Raw genomic sequence first — 15,678 nt, 5'->3', positions numbered from 1 at the left:
CCTCTCCACCCCGGGCTCATCTGCCCTTCCCGCAAAGACCCGACCTGGACGCTAACCCCCCCCAACCCCCCAGCACAGGGTCCATTTCCAGCATCCACCGCGGAAGGCCTCGATGGCACAGAATGACAAAACCTCGCCTTTTCTCAATACTGCAGGCAACCCATGGCACCCACTCCGGTGGGTCGCTCTCGGAAGCCCGGTCTACACGGAGGAGTTTACATATCCCCAGCCTGTTTTTGCCTCTCCCGAGTTCACAAAAGGTTGGAACAAAAAAATGTTTGTGCAAGAAATGTCGTCTATTCATTTCAAAAATAAATGCTCTGTAAACAATCCTTTCTGGAGGAACGTAGCTTCGTGCCAGAGGAGTTACGTGCACAGATGACATGACACGGAGAACATTCACTGTCCTTTGTCACAACAGCCCGGGCCTCTACGCGGCTTCGAGCAAAACACCGCAGGGTGAGAGCTTGACTCCTGTTATGTGTTTGGAACCGTCTCCACTAAGCTCACAGGAATTTTACCAATAAAACCCCATGGCTTCGGGCGCCTGAGTGGCTCAGTTGGTGGAGGATGTGATTCTTGATCCCAGGGTTGTGAGTTCAAGCCCCACACTGGATATAGAGGTTGCCTAAAATAAAAAAAAATTTAGGGGCACCTGGGTCACTCAGTTGGTGGAGCGTCCGACTTCGGCTCAGGTCATGATCTCGCGGTCTGTGGGTTCGAGCCCCGCGTCGAGCTCTGTGCTGACAACTCAGAGCCCGGAGCCTGCTTCGGATTCTGTGTCTCCCCCTCTCTCTGCCCCTCCCCTGATCGCATTCTGTCTCTTTCTCTCTCAAAAATTAAAAAAAAAAAAAAAAAGAATAAATCAACAAGCAGATTTAGATTTAAAAAGACTTTAAAACTTCTCGAATACAAGGCTCCAACGGTCCCAATTACTATTCAAGTCACATCAAGAAAGTAAGTGCGATATTATAAACATGGGGTATCTGTAGGTCCCAAATGTCTTTGACCCAGACCAAGTGCAGTCTTGCCAGACCTATGGGTTCCGACCCCCTAAATAAAACCTGTCACACAGACAGGTGTCCCTGCCGCATTACAGGTGGAAAAGCTAACGAAAGCAACAGTCTGAACCTGCCTCAACACTTCAGCATGGCCCAACAGAACCCAACTGGAGCTGGGGCTGCTGGGAGCCCGGCTGGAGGGACAATGACCAGGGCCAAACCCTCATCCGGGCCAGCCTCCGCCCCTGCCACCCTGGGAATAATAATGCCCCATTTGTCAAATGGACAAGAACAAAATGGAAAGGCTTTCACAATAAGTAATCTTCTTTGAGTGCATTAAGGTGTTATCCACAATGGAGATTAAATTCTCTCAACCCCGACGAATGGTGGCGAGCCTTCACCACCGCACAGGGGACCCCTTCCGGAGCAGCAGAAGGCAGGGTCGCCTGACCCGAGGTTCCAGAGACCCTTCCACCCGGTCAGCTTCCCAAGGGGCCAGAATGTCCAGGGTTGACATCCACCTAAATAAGGACGAACAGGTAGAGACCCTGATCTTAACCCGGAGTCTCCCCACCCCCAAGCACACCCACGTTTACGAGGATCCCTTCGGAAGTTTTACAGTCCTCGGTGCTCAGGCGGCTCGCTGAGGTAGTCTGATATTGATGGTGGACTTACAAAGTTGAGTAGAAACTGGGGGTGCCTGGGTGGCTCAGTCAGCTAAGCGTCCGACTTTGGCTCAGGTCACGATCTCACAGTTCATGAGTTCGAGTCCTGCGTCGGGCTCTGTGCTGATGGCTCAGAGCCTGGAGCCTGCTTTGGATCCTGTGTCTCCCTCTCTCTCTGCCCCTCCCCTGCTCGTGCTCTGTCTCTCTCTCTCCCTGTCAAAAATAAACATTAAAAAAAATTTTTTTTAAATAAATAAACATTAAAAAAATATATTTTAAGTTAGGGGGAAACAGTATCTAGTATCTGCGATGGGACCAAGCACTTCTCCGAGAACAGACATGAGCCTCCAGCCCCAGACCAGGACTCCACGAAGCCCTGATCTGGGAGCACAGGGAGGGGCTCCCTTGGACGCAGCCAGCCGCCAGCCCACCTGCTTTACGCCTGAGACATTTTTTCAAAGGCAGCAGACAACTCCTCGATTACATAAACCGTTTCAAAATCGCACCAAAGGAAAGCTACAGCGTGTCCCCCAGATAAACCCCCCTCTTCTGCAGAAGAGAGCGTTTATGGGGGATGGACTTCACGTAGTGAGGGTCCCAAAGGTAAAGGCCTGGTCCACTCCCATAGATCGAGGGAGAAGCCTGGGAGGGATGCATCATGGGAACGTGAGGGCGAGCTCACATCACCGTAATCTGTTTGGACAGAACAGACTGGGGGGGGGGGGGGGGGGTTGGGAAGGGGAGGGCTTCATTCACTTTCCTGTGCTCTCTCTCTCCAGCTTCAAGACCACAAGCTCCAACAGTCGCACGCCTCTGCAAATAGGTTCTTATCTTGAAACCGTATTCCTTTGTTTAGACTCGGGGCCAAAGGATCCCAGGCCTAGGCACCCCTGAGTTTTGCTAACGCTTGCCAGAGAAAGGCCTGGAATAGCGTCACATCTCAGGGCACTCTTTCCATGTTCCTTTCCAATCAAGCTTCCTGTATAGCTGCCTCAGCTCCTTCTTCTCTTAGAACATTCCAGATAACTGGAAATAACGTAATTGCTTCTGTCCCCGCAAGAACCGGGAACACAGCCGTGAAAACGCAACGGAACGGCTGATGTCACTGGATCTTTCTCGCTGGGATCACGCTTTACAACAGCCCGAGGAAAGAGCTGCAAAATGAAATGCACGTAAAGCCCCTTCACCAATCACTCGGAGCTCCCAATGCTGCTCTGCAGACTCCCCTCTGTAAATATTCTTTACGACGGCACCAGGCTGACGCGAACAATTATTTCGACCCTGGGGTAGAGACTCAGTTTAAAAAGTAAAGTCCATGAGGGGGCGCCTGGATGGCTCAGCTGGCTCAACGTCTGACCCGTGCTTTTGGCTCAGGTCGTGATCTCAAGGTTCATGAGATGGAGCCCCGGGTCGGGCCCTGTGCTGACGACGCGGAGCCTGCTTGGGACTCTGTCCCCCCCCCCCTCTGCCCTTCCCCCCACCTCAAAATACAGAAATCCACTTTAAAAAACAAAACAAAACCAAGCAAAACCCATTAGAGGTCAATATCATCAGAGTATCTACGAAGTTAATCCTGTTCACCCGGGGAAAGACGAAAGACGCCGGAAACAAGATGGGAACCCAACCCGTGGAATGCTGGGCCCGTGTCCTACTTGATCGTACTGAGGGGCGTGCCCTGGGCCACACGGGCTCCGACACCCTACCCCAGGAGTACTCCCATGCCTCCTCTCGTTGGGACGCTTTCCGATGAACAACAAGGTTTTGCGGGAAGAATACACCCCCAGGAAGTACTGTTACTACGTAACGCGGTTACGGTGGGCATTCCTTGGCTTAAAACTCTGTCCGGGAATGTGTCATTCTCTTTCATCACCCCCGTGTATTACGTGATACGTACAGGACACTCCCTTTAGAACGAAGGCAGGAGGCGGGCACCTGCGGGGCTCAGGAGGCTAAGCGTCCGACTCTCGGTTTCGGCTCAGGTCATGATCTCACCGGTTCGTGAGATCGAGCCCCGCATCAGGCCCTACGCCGACAGTGTGGAGCCTGCTTGGGATTCTCTCTCCCTCTCTCTCTCTCTCCGCCTCTCCCCCACTCGTGCACGGGCTCTCTCTCTCTCTCAGAATACATAAATCTTCTAAACAAACAAACAAATAAAATGAAGGCCGGAGGGAATCGGGTCTTTTCTCAGCTGGCTGCCATGCTCCCTGTCTAGAGCAGCCCTGCTGTCACAGCTACCCCGAACGCTGCTTCCCAGAACTCCAACACACCAACAAAGCTGCAGCTGGTCTGCGGGTCCTTTACCCGGAACCCCTGGGCTGGCTCAGCCCGGAACTCGGTACGCGCGAACCCACGCAGGTGCAGCTCCCAGGAGGCACGGCTCCCCATTTCCAGGGTGGCGTCCACACTGGGTCTCAGAGGGTGGGGCCTCTGCTGAGGAATCTCCATGCCTGCCTTTGGAAAGACGTCGGTTCAAAACAATTTCACAACCTGCCAGCATTGTTGCGTGCATACGAGGCTAATGGGGAACCTGGAACTTCAAGTCACACGAAGCAAAATAATAATAATCATCATCATCATCATCCTCATCATCATCATCATCAACCAGGCTTCTTGCAGCCAGGGAGAGAACCACGGACAACCCGGACCGTGCCACCCTTGCAAACCGAGGGGCCCGCTGAGGTCTGGGAAGAGCACAGGGGACCCCGGATGCTCTCAGAGTAGGTCTCAGTACACACACCGGTGACAGCCTCAGGTAGAAAGCACGGGCACGCACAGTGCACGACACACACCCCGGGCCGGCTGTGGGGTTGCCCGACATGCAACGCGGAACAAGACTCTGGGGGAGAGTCCGCGCAGTTGTCTCAGTTCTGTTTGTTCTGTTTTCCAGAAGCAGAGGTGAGTTCTTGTCCTTCCCTCTCGCCCCCCCTTCGCCACCGTCTCTTTCGCGGCCGGGCGGGGGCGGGAGCAGGCGGGAAAGAACAGCAAGAACGTGCAGTCCCAGCAGGGACGATGGCGCGCCGTGCTCCAGCCTGCTTCTGGAGGCTGACTGGGCTTCAACTCCAGCCTCTACTGCTTCGTAGCTCAGAGTCAAGTTGGCCAAGTGATTGAGCCTCTCTGTGCCTCGGTTTCCTCCTCTGGACAACGGGCGTGATTCTTGTTCCGGCAGAGAAGTATGGTGAAAGCGAAGGGGCCAAGCCCGTGGCCCCGACAGCATCGGGGGCCAGGGCACAGGCCGGCCCTCGCTCGTCCCACAACCCTGCCGGGGAAGGACGCGTCCTTGGCCGACCCTACCTGCCTACGGCTCGGAGCGAGAAGGAAGCACCCAAACGAGCCCAGATCCAGCCGGTGTCTCCCGGGCTTCTGAGCTGGGCTTTCCTCCACGCTGGGTGGGTTATTACGTCGATTCTAAACTGTAACCTACAGATGATCGTTACACCACTAGAAGCCTCTATTTATTTATATACCATAAGAAGCCTCTATTTATTTACGGATGGCGCTGCAGACAGGGATAATTAAGGCTCTCCACAGGACACCTGGCCTCACACCAAGAAAGCCCACGTGGCTCACAGCCTCCGAAGACGGCTTCCAGCACCAAGCGTGACCCTTGTCCTCAGCCGCAAGCCTTCCGAGCGGTTGTGTCCAAAGAGATACGCCACGCTCCCGGCAGGAAACGCACGGCTCCGTCACTGGGTACCTGTCACGGCACGACTCTCAAAGCCTGACTCACACTGGAGGAGTGGCCACACGGCCCTCGCCGACCTCTTACCTCCATGGAACCCGGCGCGGCATTTCTAAATCCACAGACACGCCGTGAAAGGGCTATTGGGACGCCTCGCGGGGGAAGAACGCGCTCTCGGGCCACGTGCGCTGGAGGAACAAAGGCTCTCCTTTTCTGGGCCAAACGTTCTGCAGCAAAACTCTCCCAGGATGTGTGCAGAAAGAGAACGTAGGTAGAAACTCGTCGCTCTTGTGTAAGAGGGTTAATTACAGTCTGGGAGAAATAAATATATTCAGTGCGTGTTGGGACTGGAAGAGAAGGCAGAGAGAGTCCCGGGAGAAAAGTTCAAAGGTGACGCCTTTGGTGCAGAGGGCCCCACGGGGAACGCCTGGGTCCTGCCTCCCGCCGGGGCCACCCGAGACCGCACACAGGGAGCCACAGCGCCAGGGATGTGACAGAAAGATGTCCCGCCAGGCGAGCACAGGCTCCCTGCAAGGACAGAATTCCTGCAGGAAACTCCACCACTCAAAACCCCCGCAGGGCTTGGTGCTTGGGATAAACGTCTGGTCTTTGTCCCCGGCTCCCGGCTCCCAAAACCACTGCAGTCTCCCAAACGGTGGGATTTGGAGAGCTCTGGGTCCGCCCACACGGCAGGGTGCTAGGAGGGTGGTGTGCCCGGAGAGGGGCCCCTTGCCCCAGCCCTTGCCCTGTGCATCTGTCCCCTCTGGCTGTTCTTTCCCCGTGATGTGAATACTAGGAAGTAAGCTGGTTTCCCGAATGCAGGGAGTTGTGGCAGCAAATGATCAAACCCGAGGAGGAGTGGAAATCCCCGACTTTATGGCCCAGGCTGGAGACTGGCATCTAAAGGGGGGTAGTCGTGTGGGGCTGCGCCCTTCCCCTGGGGCCCTGTGTGGAATCCGGCTCAGAATGGAACCGAGCTACGAACACCCAGTTGGTTGTTGCGGGTTGGAAAAAGCCCACACCCCTGGCGTCCGGGCGCTGCAGGCATGCGGCGCACCTGCTGAGCCAAGGCCGGCCAGGGTGAGCATTCGGCACCCATCACGGGCTGTGCAAGATGACTCACACGTCCCTAAGCTGAGCGACACCTCACTCTCGGCGTGGGATGTGGCGGTGGGGCATTTGCTGATGAGCAAGACATCTGCCAAGGCGATTAGTTTGGCGCCCGGGGGTCTCCAGGGGTTGCAGGAAAAAGTCCAGCACCGGGCACCCTGAGAGCGGGTGCTCCTTGGTTCCTTGGTGGCCCACAGGGACTCAGGGCCAAACACGAGTCGGGAAGGTGCTCGCAAAGGGAGATCAGAGTCCCCATTCGCATCTAGACCACCAGAGATGTGACGACACGCTCGACCCGCTTGGTCCAGCCTGGACGTGTCCTTGTCATTAACTCAGGTGCCATCCCACATGTCCCTCATCAGGGCTGGGTCGGGGAAATGGGAAAGATACAGGCCGATCACACAGGGCGAGCTCAGGAAGGAGAGGGTGACACCCGCGAAACCACACGTCTGTATTTCTTTCTAACCTTTGTTGGTGGGTCCCAAGTGCCATCACAGCTTCTTGCTTCTCAAGAACCACGCGGGGCACGGAAGATACGTAGCGAAGCTGACAGAGTGAACATGTTGGGGGTTGGGGGGCGGGCAGATCCTAAGAGGAGGAGGACCCCATTGCTGTGAGCATCCTGCCCGATGCAGCGGTCCAAGAACACAAGGTTCGAGGTCCCAGAGGGCGAGGAGAGACAGGCTCTGGCGTGTTCCCACCTCCCCTGGCACACAGGTGTCAAGAGACCTCCCTCCAAGGTCACAGCACAACAGAGACTCTGATGAACCCGCCTCCGTGACTTCAAACGCACCGTGGTCAGCCAGAAGGCTCGTCCCCCCGTCCGTCCGTCCATGAATGGGGAAGGCGGCGCGCAGGACCCTCGAACTGGGGGGTTTCCTACACCCAACCTCCCAGGGGCCAGGCAGATGCCAACAGGGCGCCCCCCCCACTGGTCTGGGGGGGTCTGGGGGCCTGACACCCGACTGGCCGGCCAGCTGGCCCGAGGACAGCACCACCCGTAGCCTTGACAAGGCAATGACAGACTCCCATTTCCTCATCTGGCCACGAACACGTGGAAGTCAAAAGCTCTGAAGAAACTCGTAAGACGAAACAAGATCCTGTATGTGCTCTGCCACTTGTCTGCAGTGCGTAAGACCCTTCAGAGAGTTCACTGGGGGCGGGGGGCAGCGGCCCCTTCCCGGGGGGAGCAGAGGGAGAGGGCTACGTGCAGGGGACAAGAGGACAGGTGTCTATATTTTTTCAACCTTTTTTTTTTTAAAAAGAGAGAGATGGAGGGCAAGCAGGGGAGGGGCAGAGAGAGGGGGAGACACAGAATCCGGAACAGGCTCCAGGCCCCGAGCCGTCAGCACAGAGCTCCACGCGGGGCTCGAACTCACGGACCGTGAGATCGTGACCCGAGCTGAAGTCGGACGCTTAGCCGACGGAGCCACCCAGGCGCCCCATACACTGTTCCCAACGTTTTCATGAGCGTGCGCCATTTCTGTCGCTGTATTAAAATAAACATGGCTTCGCCATCCGCTTCCTAAGGTTGCTTTTCTAGCACTAAACGTGAAGACCTTCGAAAATGCTCGATCGCTAGGTCCACCTGTCGGTTCCCTCCTCTGCACCTCCGGCCAGCCCTGAACTCTTCCTCCCCGACTGGGACAGCGTCAGAAAGCACCAAGCAGAAGCTGCCACCACGAAGGGCTTCGGTCCCTATCGGCCAATGACAGGGAGGGGGCTCCCGGAGTGAACTGCCCTCAGCCCCCCAGTGTCATAAAAGCACCGGGCACCTGCTTGCCCAACCCCTTCAGCCCTCACGGGCCACGCTGGTCACAGCACCCCGGCATCGTTACCACCAGCCTCCTCCTGTAACCCCAATATCTTCCAGAGACTTCCCCACCGTCGTTACAGGGAGAACATCGCACGAGACTCCAGCACCGGCAAGGGGGAGGGGGGCGGAGAGCCCTCCTGGGCCGCCAGGACGCAGCAGGCGGGGAACGGCGCTCTGGTGGCCAATCCTGGAACCCTTGGTCAAGGTGCAGCGGGCACGCCTACAACCCTGCAGCTCACCTGCTCGTGAGCCGTCCCCCTGCTGGCGCCTGAGGACTCGGGACAGTAACCCTGCCAAGCGCCACGCGGGTTTGCTGTGCTTGTGGAAGACAGAACACAACTCGCTTATCCACCGACAGAAGAAGAACACAGAGGCTGTGGTCCAGCCAGAAGCCTGAGCTGTAAAGAGAAGCAACCAGGCACGCCTGGGGAGGCTCAGGCGGTTGAGCGTCCGACTTCGGCTCAGGTCACGGTCTCACAGTTTGTGGGTTCGAGCCCCGCGTCGGGCTCTGCGCTGACAGCCTGCTTGGGATTTTCTCTCTCTCCCCCTCCCCCGCTTGCTCTCTCTGTCTCTAAACCAACCAACCAACAAACCAACAGAAAAGGAACCCGAGCGGCAAACAATACTCTACAGCGGGGACGGGGAGCAGAATCCAAGGGGCAGGGCTCGGGGTCCGGCGATGCTCTCCTTCTCCAGCCACCTGGGCTCACGCAGCTGCCCCCCACTGTCTGCTAAATGGCGCGTGTGCAACTTGGCAGGAAAAGGTAGACAGACACGGGGGCGTAACCCTTCCATGTAAGAGAAGGCGTCTGAGGACTTTTTGCAGATACGTGCCATTAAAAAACAAAATTTCTGGGGCGCCTGGGTGGCTCAGTCGGTTAAGTGGCCGACCTCGGCTCAGGTCATGATCTCGCGGTCCGTGAGTTCGAGCCCCGCGTCGGGCTCTGTGCTGACAGCTCAGAGCCTGGAGCCTGTTTCAGATTCTGTGTCTCCCTCTCTCTCTGACCCTCCCCTGTTCATGCTCTGTCTCTCTCTGTCTCAAAAATAAATAAACGTTAAAAAAAAAATTTTTTTTAAATAAATAAAAATAAAAATAAAAAACAAAATTTCTGTTTTCACCATTCACAGCATTCGACCCGTCTAATAAGTAATTTTAACCTGTGAACGATCACGGGCTGGAAGAGGAACTCTCCGTAGCATCGAAATGGCTCAAATCTATGCCACCTGTATATACGCACACGCACAAATATATGCATTTTGTTGACATGTTAATTCACAGGCCGTTTAACTTGTCCGTCACCCCATAAAGACACACTGCGCCCGTGGGCAGGCAGGATCCGTTGCCCCCCACCCCGTGCCCGGCGACCCTGAGTCCACGTCCCGTCTCCCTGGATGGATCCATCCGGGACACGCGACATAAGCGCCGTCACACGAGAAGCGGCTTCTTCACTCGACACCGTGTGTTCGAGGCCCGGGCATGCGGCACGCGTCCGACTCTCCTTTTATAAGGCCAAAGCACATCCCGTCGTGCTGATCGACCATAGCTTACGAATCCGTTCATCACAGGATAGACCAGAATTTTTTTTTTTTTTTTAGGTTTTTAAGGTGCCCAGGTTTTCAATAATCCTAAGACCCAATAACCTCCCCCCGACCCCCGCCACCTAGGCTTTACATTTGCTCCCTCGGCAGGTAAGGGTCCACGGCAGGCGCCCACGCCCCAGCTCACCTTCTCCTGGGCTGACCTGGCCACGCTGGAGACCCGGTGCACCTCCAGTCCCAGGGGCTGCCACAGCGGGTCCTCCTCGAAGGACAGGAGCAGCGGGCCCTGGAACAGAGGGAGAAGCACGGTGAGGCCCTCCTTAAAACCGGCACACTGGCGAGAAAGCTCTGCAAATCTGGGAACGTCATCTGACTCCTGTCACTCAAATGTGTGCTTCTAAACAGCAGCAGGGGTCACGGAGAGCACACGCCCCCGAGGACCTGCTCACGACCGCGGTGTGCCCGGGCCGGGCTTTGGTTCCCAGAGCGGGATGGCAAACAACCCAGGGAGGTGGCCCTAACGACGGCAAAGGGAACCCTGAACACCCGTGTTTACACGGGCAGGAGAGAAGCCCGGCTCCCGGGGCAGCGTGCTTGGGGTGACCCCGCAGGTCCAGCACCGTATCTGGCCAAGCACGGCAAGTTCAAGGGCTCCGTCCTCTTCTCCTGGCAGAGGCCAGCCTTCTCTCTGGTCTTAGAGGACCGCCTCTCCCCGTCCACGTGGTTGCCCGCGTTGTGACTTCAGGTGCGGCCCCTTCCCCTCTCCCAGGGCCCGGCCGCCTCTCGCTGGAACTTGAGATCCCTTGGCTCAGAATGAACCAGCCTGGCTGCTGTGCCCAAGGAGCGGGTTCCTGAGCCCCTGCTGCCCAGAGCTTTGGAGCCGCCGGGCTCCTGCCCCCCAAGGTCTCCTGGTTCAACTCTGCCCTCAGCTCTGTGCACCTTACCGCACCCCGTGAGTAAACCCTTCTGCGGCTTATCAGCCTAGGTCCACTTTGGTTTTTGCAATTAAAAATCTCCAAATGAGGGGTGCCTGGGTAGCTCGGTGGGCTAAGCATCTGACTCCTGATTTCAGCTCCGGTCATGATCTCACAGTTCGGGAGTTCCAGCCCCACATCCGGCTCTGTGCTGATAACACGGAGCCTGCTTAGAATTCTTTCTCTCCCCGTCTCTCTACCCGCCCCCCCCTTCCCAGCCCAAGCTCACGCTCTCTCTCAAAATAAATAAACTTAAAAAAAAATTTTTTTTAATCTCCAAATGAGACATAGGCAATTAAATTAATATGTCCACAAGGCAGTAACACTGATGTTTCATAAAATAATAAATCAGGGCTGGGATAGTCAACCAAGTCTTGGCCTTTTCAATTTCTTATGTTTTTAAGTTTATTTATTTATTTTGAGTGGGGGGACAGACAGAGGGAATGAGAGAGAGAGAGAGAGAGAGAGAGAGAGAGACAGAGACAGAGAAACCCAAGCAGGTTCCATGCTGTCAGAGTGTGGGGCTCAAACCCACGCACCATGAGACCATGACCTGAGCCAAAATGCACCAAAGCTCTCCTGGCAAGCACAGTGCCATCGAGCAAGTGATGGAGTTCTCCTGGGGCTGTTTCTTAACAATTCCCGAGGACCAAGAGTGACCCTGAAAGACACAGAACGTTCTCGTTAACATGCTTCTAACCTCGGCCTGCTTTTAGTGACATCTACCTCACCCCTAAAAGTCATCAGGGGAGAATCCAGTCTACTTCTCAAGAGAGATGCAGTCACGGCCCGGGCCCCTCTGCAGACACTCCCCACGGCCGGAGGTTGTGTCCCGTGTGTGCCCTGCTGGCCGGCGGCAGGTGCCCGCCGCGAGCTCGCTGAGCGCACAGAACCGCTGGCTCAGGGAGCTGATTGATAGAGAGTCAACATCATCACCTGCTGCCCCCAGATCAGTGGATGCAGGTTGTCCTCTCCCACCTCCGGCACCTTTGGGACTGAAACCCTGAGAAGGTTCCGCTGGGAGATTCAATGTCAAGCGGCGGTCTCGCAAAGGAAGTACGGTATTTGTGTTCAAATAAGGACCCGGGGATTCCTTTTCCCTCCCACGCTGCCTGAGGCTCGGGTTCCGGAAGCCCAGCGAGCACGCGGAATCGCTCACACCCTGTCCGTTGCAGAGTCTACAGGGCAAGACTTCACACCCGCACGGAGAAGCAACACACAGGCATCGGCAGGAGCACGCTGAGGAAGGAACACCAGGAGGAGGACCACCCAGCGTGAACACACGTTACAGAACCTCCGCGATTCAAACTGTGTGGTGCAGGTGCATGAACACGCAGACGGTCCAGGGGACTAGAACAGCCCGTCCAGAATACACCCAAATGCACGGACACACTTCGTATACGTCGAACGTGACATTCCAAATCACTGGGTAAAAAATGAATTTTAAAAATCAGGAGCGGGGGGTGTCTGGGTGGTTTAGTTGGTTAAGCATCTGACTCTTGCTTTTGGCTCAGATCACGATCTCACAGCTCCGAGTCGGGCTCTGTGCTGATGGTGGGAAGCCTGCTTGGGATTTTCTCTCTCTCCCCCCCACCCCTCCCCTGCTCTCTCTCTCTCTCTCTCTCTTAAATAAATGAACTCTTGGGGCGTCTGGGTGGCTCAGTCGGTTGGGCAACTGATTTCGGCTGAGGTCACCATCTCACAGCTCGTGAGTTCGAGCCCCGCGCCGGGCTCTGTGCTGACAGCTCGGAGCCTGGAGCCTGCTTCGGACTCTGTGTCTCCCTCTCTCTCTGCCCCTCCCTTGCTCACTCTCTGTCTCTCTCTCTCAAACATAAATAAACATTAAAAAAAAATAATAATAAATGAACTCTAAAAAAAAGTCAGGATGTGGGAGAAATCCCAGACGGAACACAAACACCAACAAACAAACCTACCCCGTTACAAATGAACACCATAACCCCCAACCCCAAAGGGGTGGGAAGACACACCTATCACCTAAGAAACTTTGGATGACAACAGCCTGACTGCAGCAGGCATAACCTCGTCAGTAGGTGTGTTTCTCGTGGGCGCTAACCTTAGCAATGCTGAAACGACTTTGTGCGAGTCCTAGAACTGACCCAGTAAGTAAATATGTTACAGACAGGAAGGGCCAGATGCCTCAGTCTTGGAGACGGAAGGTACAATTAAGGCAAGAAGGAGGCTGAACTCTGCGCTGTCCGGCTGCAATCCGAGCCATCAGTGTGAAGTCATGCTCTCTCAGAGGCGGACAGAAAGGTCCAGAATGGCCGACATGTGCAAACACACACTTATTTCCGAGTTCTGTGCACTGAAAGGGTCTGGAAGGAATGAGACCCCAGCAGTAATGAGCACACACGATGCCCAGATCTTGGTTTCTAAACACCTCCCCAAGGAAAGGCATCAGCACTGCTGGCAGAAGTGGCTGAACCCAGGGCTGGAAGAGGGGAAAATAAAAAGCCGGAGAGGAGTCTAGAACAAACGTCTTGTGGAGTCACGAAGAAAGGAAGCGCCAAATCAGTACATGTTTGGTATCTGGATGGAAGAACACAAGAGGCTACCAAGAAATATCCACGAGCCCGCACAAGTGCCGATCATCGAGTGGATACGGACAAGGAGGAGACGGGTGGCTCTTTCTCGCAGTAGAATTGCAATGAACAAACGCAGGAGAGAAGGAAACGGAGAACCATCAGCCACAAACTGTACGGAAGCAAATGTTGCAGACCAGGTACACCCTGGGTGCCAAAATGAGTGAGCTGAAGTTTGACAAGTGTCAGATTTACACTGTCTCAAAGTAGCTCCCAAAGTCTCAAAGTATCTGTTCACCACAAAGGGGACGACAGGACAGGAGACAAGGTATAAAGCAGAAAACCCGACAGAAACCATCCTAACCACGGGACCGAGGCCAACGTCCCAGCAGCAAGTACTCTGACATCACAAAGCCCACGATACGGGACACTAATAGGGGCACATGACTCCTGTGGTTTCACAGCCCAATCCTGTAAAAACACCAAGCCGAGGGGCATGGGGCAACACGACAATCCATCCTCTTCAGAGTCCTCAAGGTCATGCAAGACGATGAAAGCCTGGGGAACGATTATAGACTCGGGGAGACTGGGCGCGACCGCGGTTCAGTGCCCGCCGTGGGACCTGCGTGGGACCCCGGAACGATGAAAGGGTACTGGCAGACTGGGTGAAATTCGAGGAAGGTCTTCAGCTAAAGGCTTTGTGCGGATGTCAATTCCTCCTATGTCGCACTGCTTGTATCAGGGCACTAGGAATTCTGGTAACATTGTGCCGATGTTAATTTCTTGGTTCCGATGCTATGTTCTGGTTATGTAAGGCTGGGCGAGGAAATGTATGGAACTCTGTTATTTTTGTAACTCTATCTAAAAGCAGTAAAAAGTTTTGTTTTCTTTTTAAAGGCTTTGCAAGGAAACTGCCCACCTTTACTGACCCTTCTTCCTACCTGCCCCACACGGGGCCCATCTCACCCGTGGTGGACTGTTTTCCAGGTTGAACCCCAAACTGTCCTCTTCTACCGAGGAAGCACAGAGAGGTCAGGCTTGCCCAAGGTCACACAGCCCCAGAGCTGCCTTCTGGCCTCAATAGGGCACACACTGCTGTTCCAAGCCATTCGAGAAGTCCCCTCCCTCCTCAGCAACCCACGGCCGGGCCGGTGGGAATGGAAGTTAGCTTTGGCCGCGTTCAAGTTGACGTACGCACGACACCCACTCTTCCTTCCCCCGAATTCCTGTCTCTTGAGGAGAACGGGTGAGCGCAAAGCCCAGCCGGAACTGGAGCCTCCTCCCGGGTTGCGGATTGACAATTTGCAAAGTCATCAGTGAGCCTCGTTTACTGTTGATTCTTTAGAAGTGAAAAACAAAGCACATGAAACAGCTTGTTTTGCCCAGGCTTGGCCGGCTCCCAGGGAGGGAAGGCCTGTGTCCAGACGGGGTGATGCACGTGCCCCCCCCCCCCCCTCCGCCGGTTCCTCCTCCTCCAGGGACAGGTTCCTACCAGGGCCTGACATTCACCCCCCGACTGCCACCTGCTCCAGGCCAGCCTTGTGCTGGGTGCAGAGGCGGCCGTGCCTGGAGGGTCAGGGGTCTGGCCGGGCTCACCATCCTGGGAGCGGACCGGGGCACAAGTGACCGCGAGGTGCAGGGGGCAGGGCAGGTGGCTGGGCTGGGGCTGGGGCAGCATCCTCATGGAACGGGAGGCCCGGGGGCCTCTGCGCTGCGACCTGGAAGGTTAATGAAGTGTTCTGGACAAAAGGAATGGCCCGTGGGAAGGCCCCACAAGGACAGAATCCTGAATGTTTGAGCAACAGAAAGACAATCGGTTCAGGGTGGGACAGATCCACGGCCCTGACCCAAAGCCACCTTCACGTTCTTACCGACTGACCTCCTATATTGTGGCCGCGCGCGCCGGTCACGAAGTTTGGATTTTTTGTGAGCGCCGCTGAAAGCTCGCGGCGAAAAACTGTGAAGTCTTGTCGCTTTGTTTACTTTTTCAAATGTCAAGGCTCATACACAAGTCAGAGCTATTAATAACACGGTTCAAGTTCACACGGCGTCTTTTTTTTTTTTTTTTTTTTTTTTACAAAGACCACAAATTGTCCCGCAGTGCTGGTCCTCTGCATTGAGAACATTCCTCCGAAAAAATCCCCAGGCAAATGACTCAAGAGACAAATAGCTTTGGTGACCCTCCTAACTCAGGGCCTCAGCCAAGCTGGGCAGCCCCCTTCCATCCAAGTCCAGAAGCACCGGCCACAGAACAAAGCCCTTGCTCTGGGCCCACCCCCGAGCCCCCACCCTCCCCCCGTGTGGCCCGGCAGCGTCTGCCCTGAGAGGGACACCCTGCCCCGGCTGCCGGT

At 55.6% G+C, this 15,678-nt stretch overlaps 1 protein-coding gene across 1 annotated transcript in view; it reads right to left on the bottom strand.

The window, feature by feature from the left end:
• C2CD2 (C2 calcium dependent domain containing 2) overlaps window positions 1–15,678 on the bottom strand; it is a 51,522-nt gene that overhangs the window by 31,739 nt on the left and 4,105 nt on the right. Inside the window, exon 2 of the mRNA XM_047847019.1 lies at window positions 9,998–10,096. Coding sequence (XP_047702975.1) covers window positions 9,998–10,096 — 99 coding nt within the window. The remainder of the gene's footprint in view (window positions 1–9,997; window positions 10,097–15,678) is intronic.

Source organism: Prionailurus viverrinus, unplaced genomic scaffold (assembly GCF_022837055.1).
Source record: "Prionailurus viverrinus isolate Anna unplaced genomic scaffold, UM_Priviv_1.0 scaffold_42, whole genome shotgun sequence".
NCBI lineage: Eukaryota > Metazoa > Chordata > Mammalia > Carnivora > Felidae > Prionailurus > Prionailurus viverrinus.
This window is presented reverse-complemented; position numbering and strand designations above follow the sequence as displayed.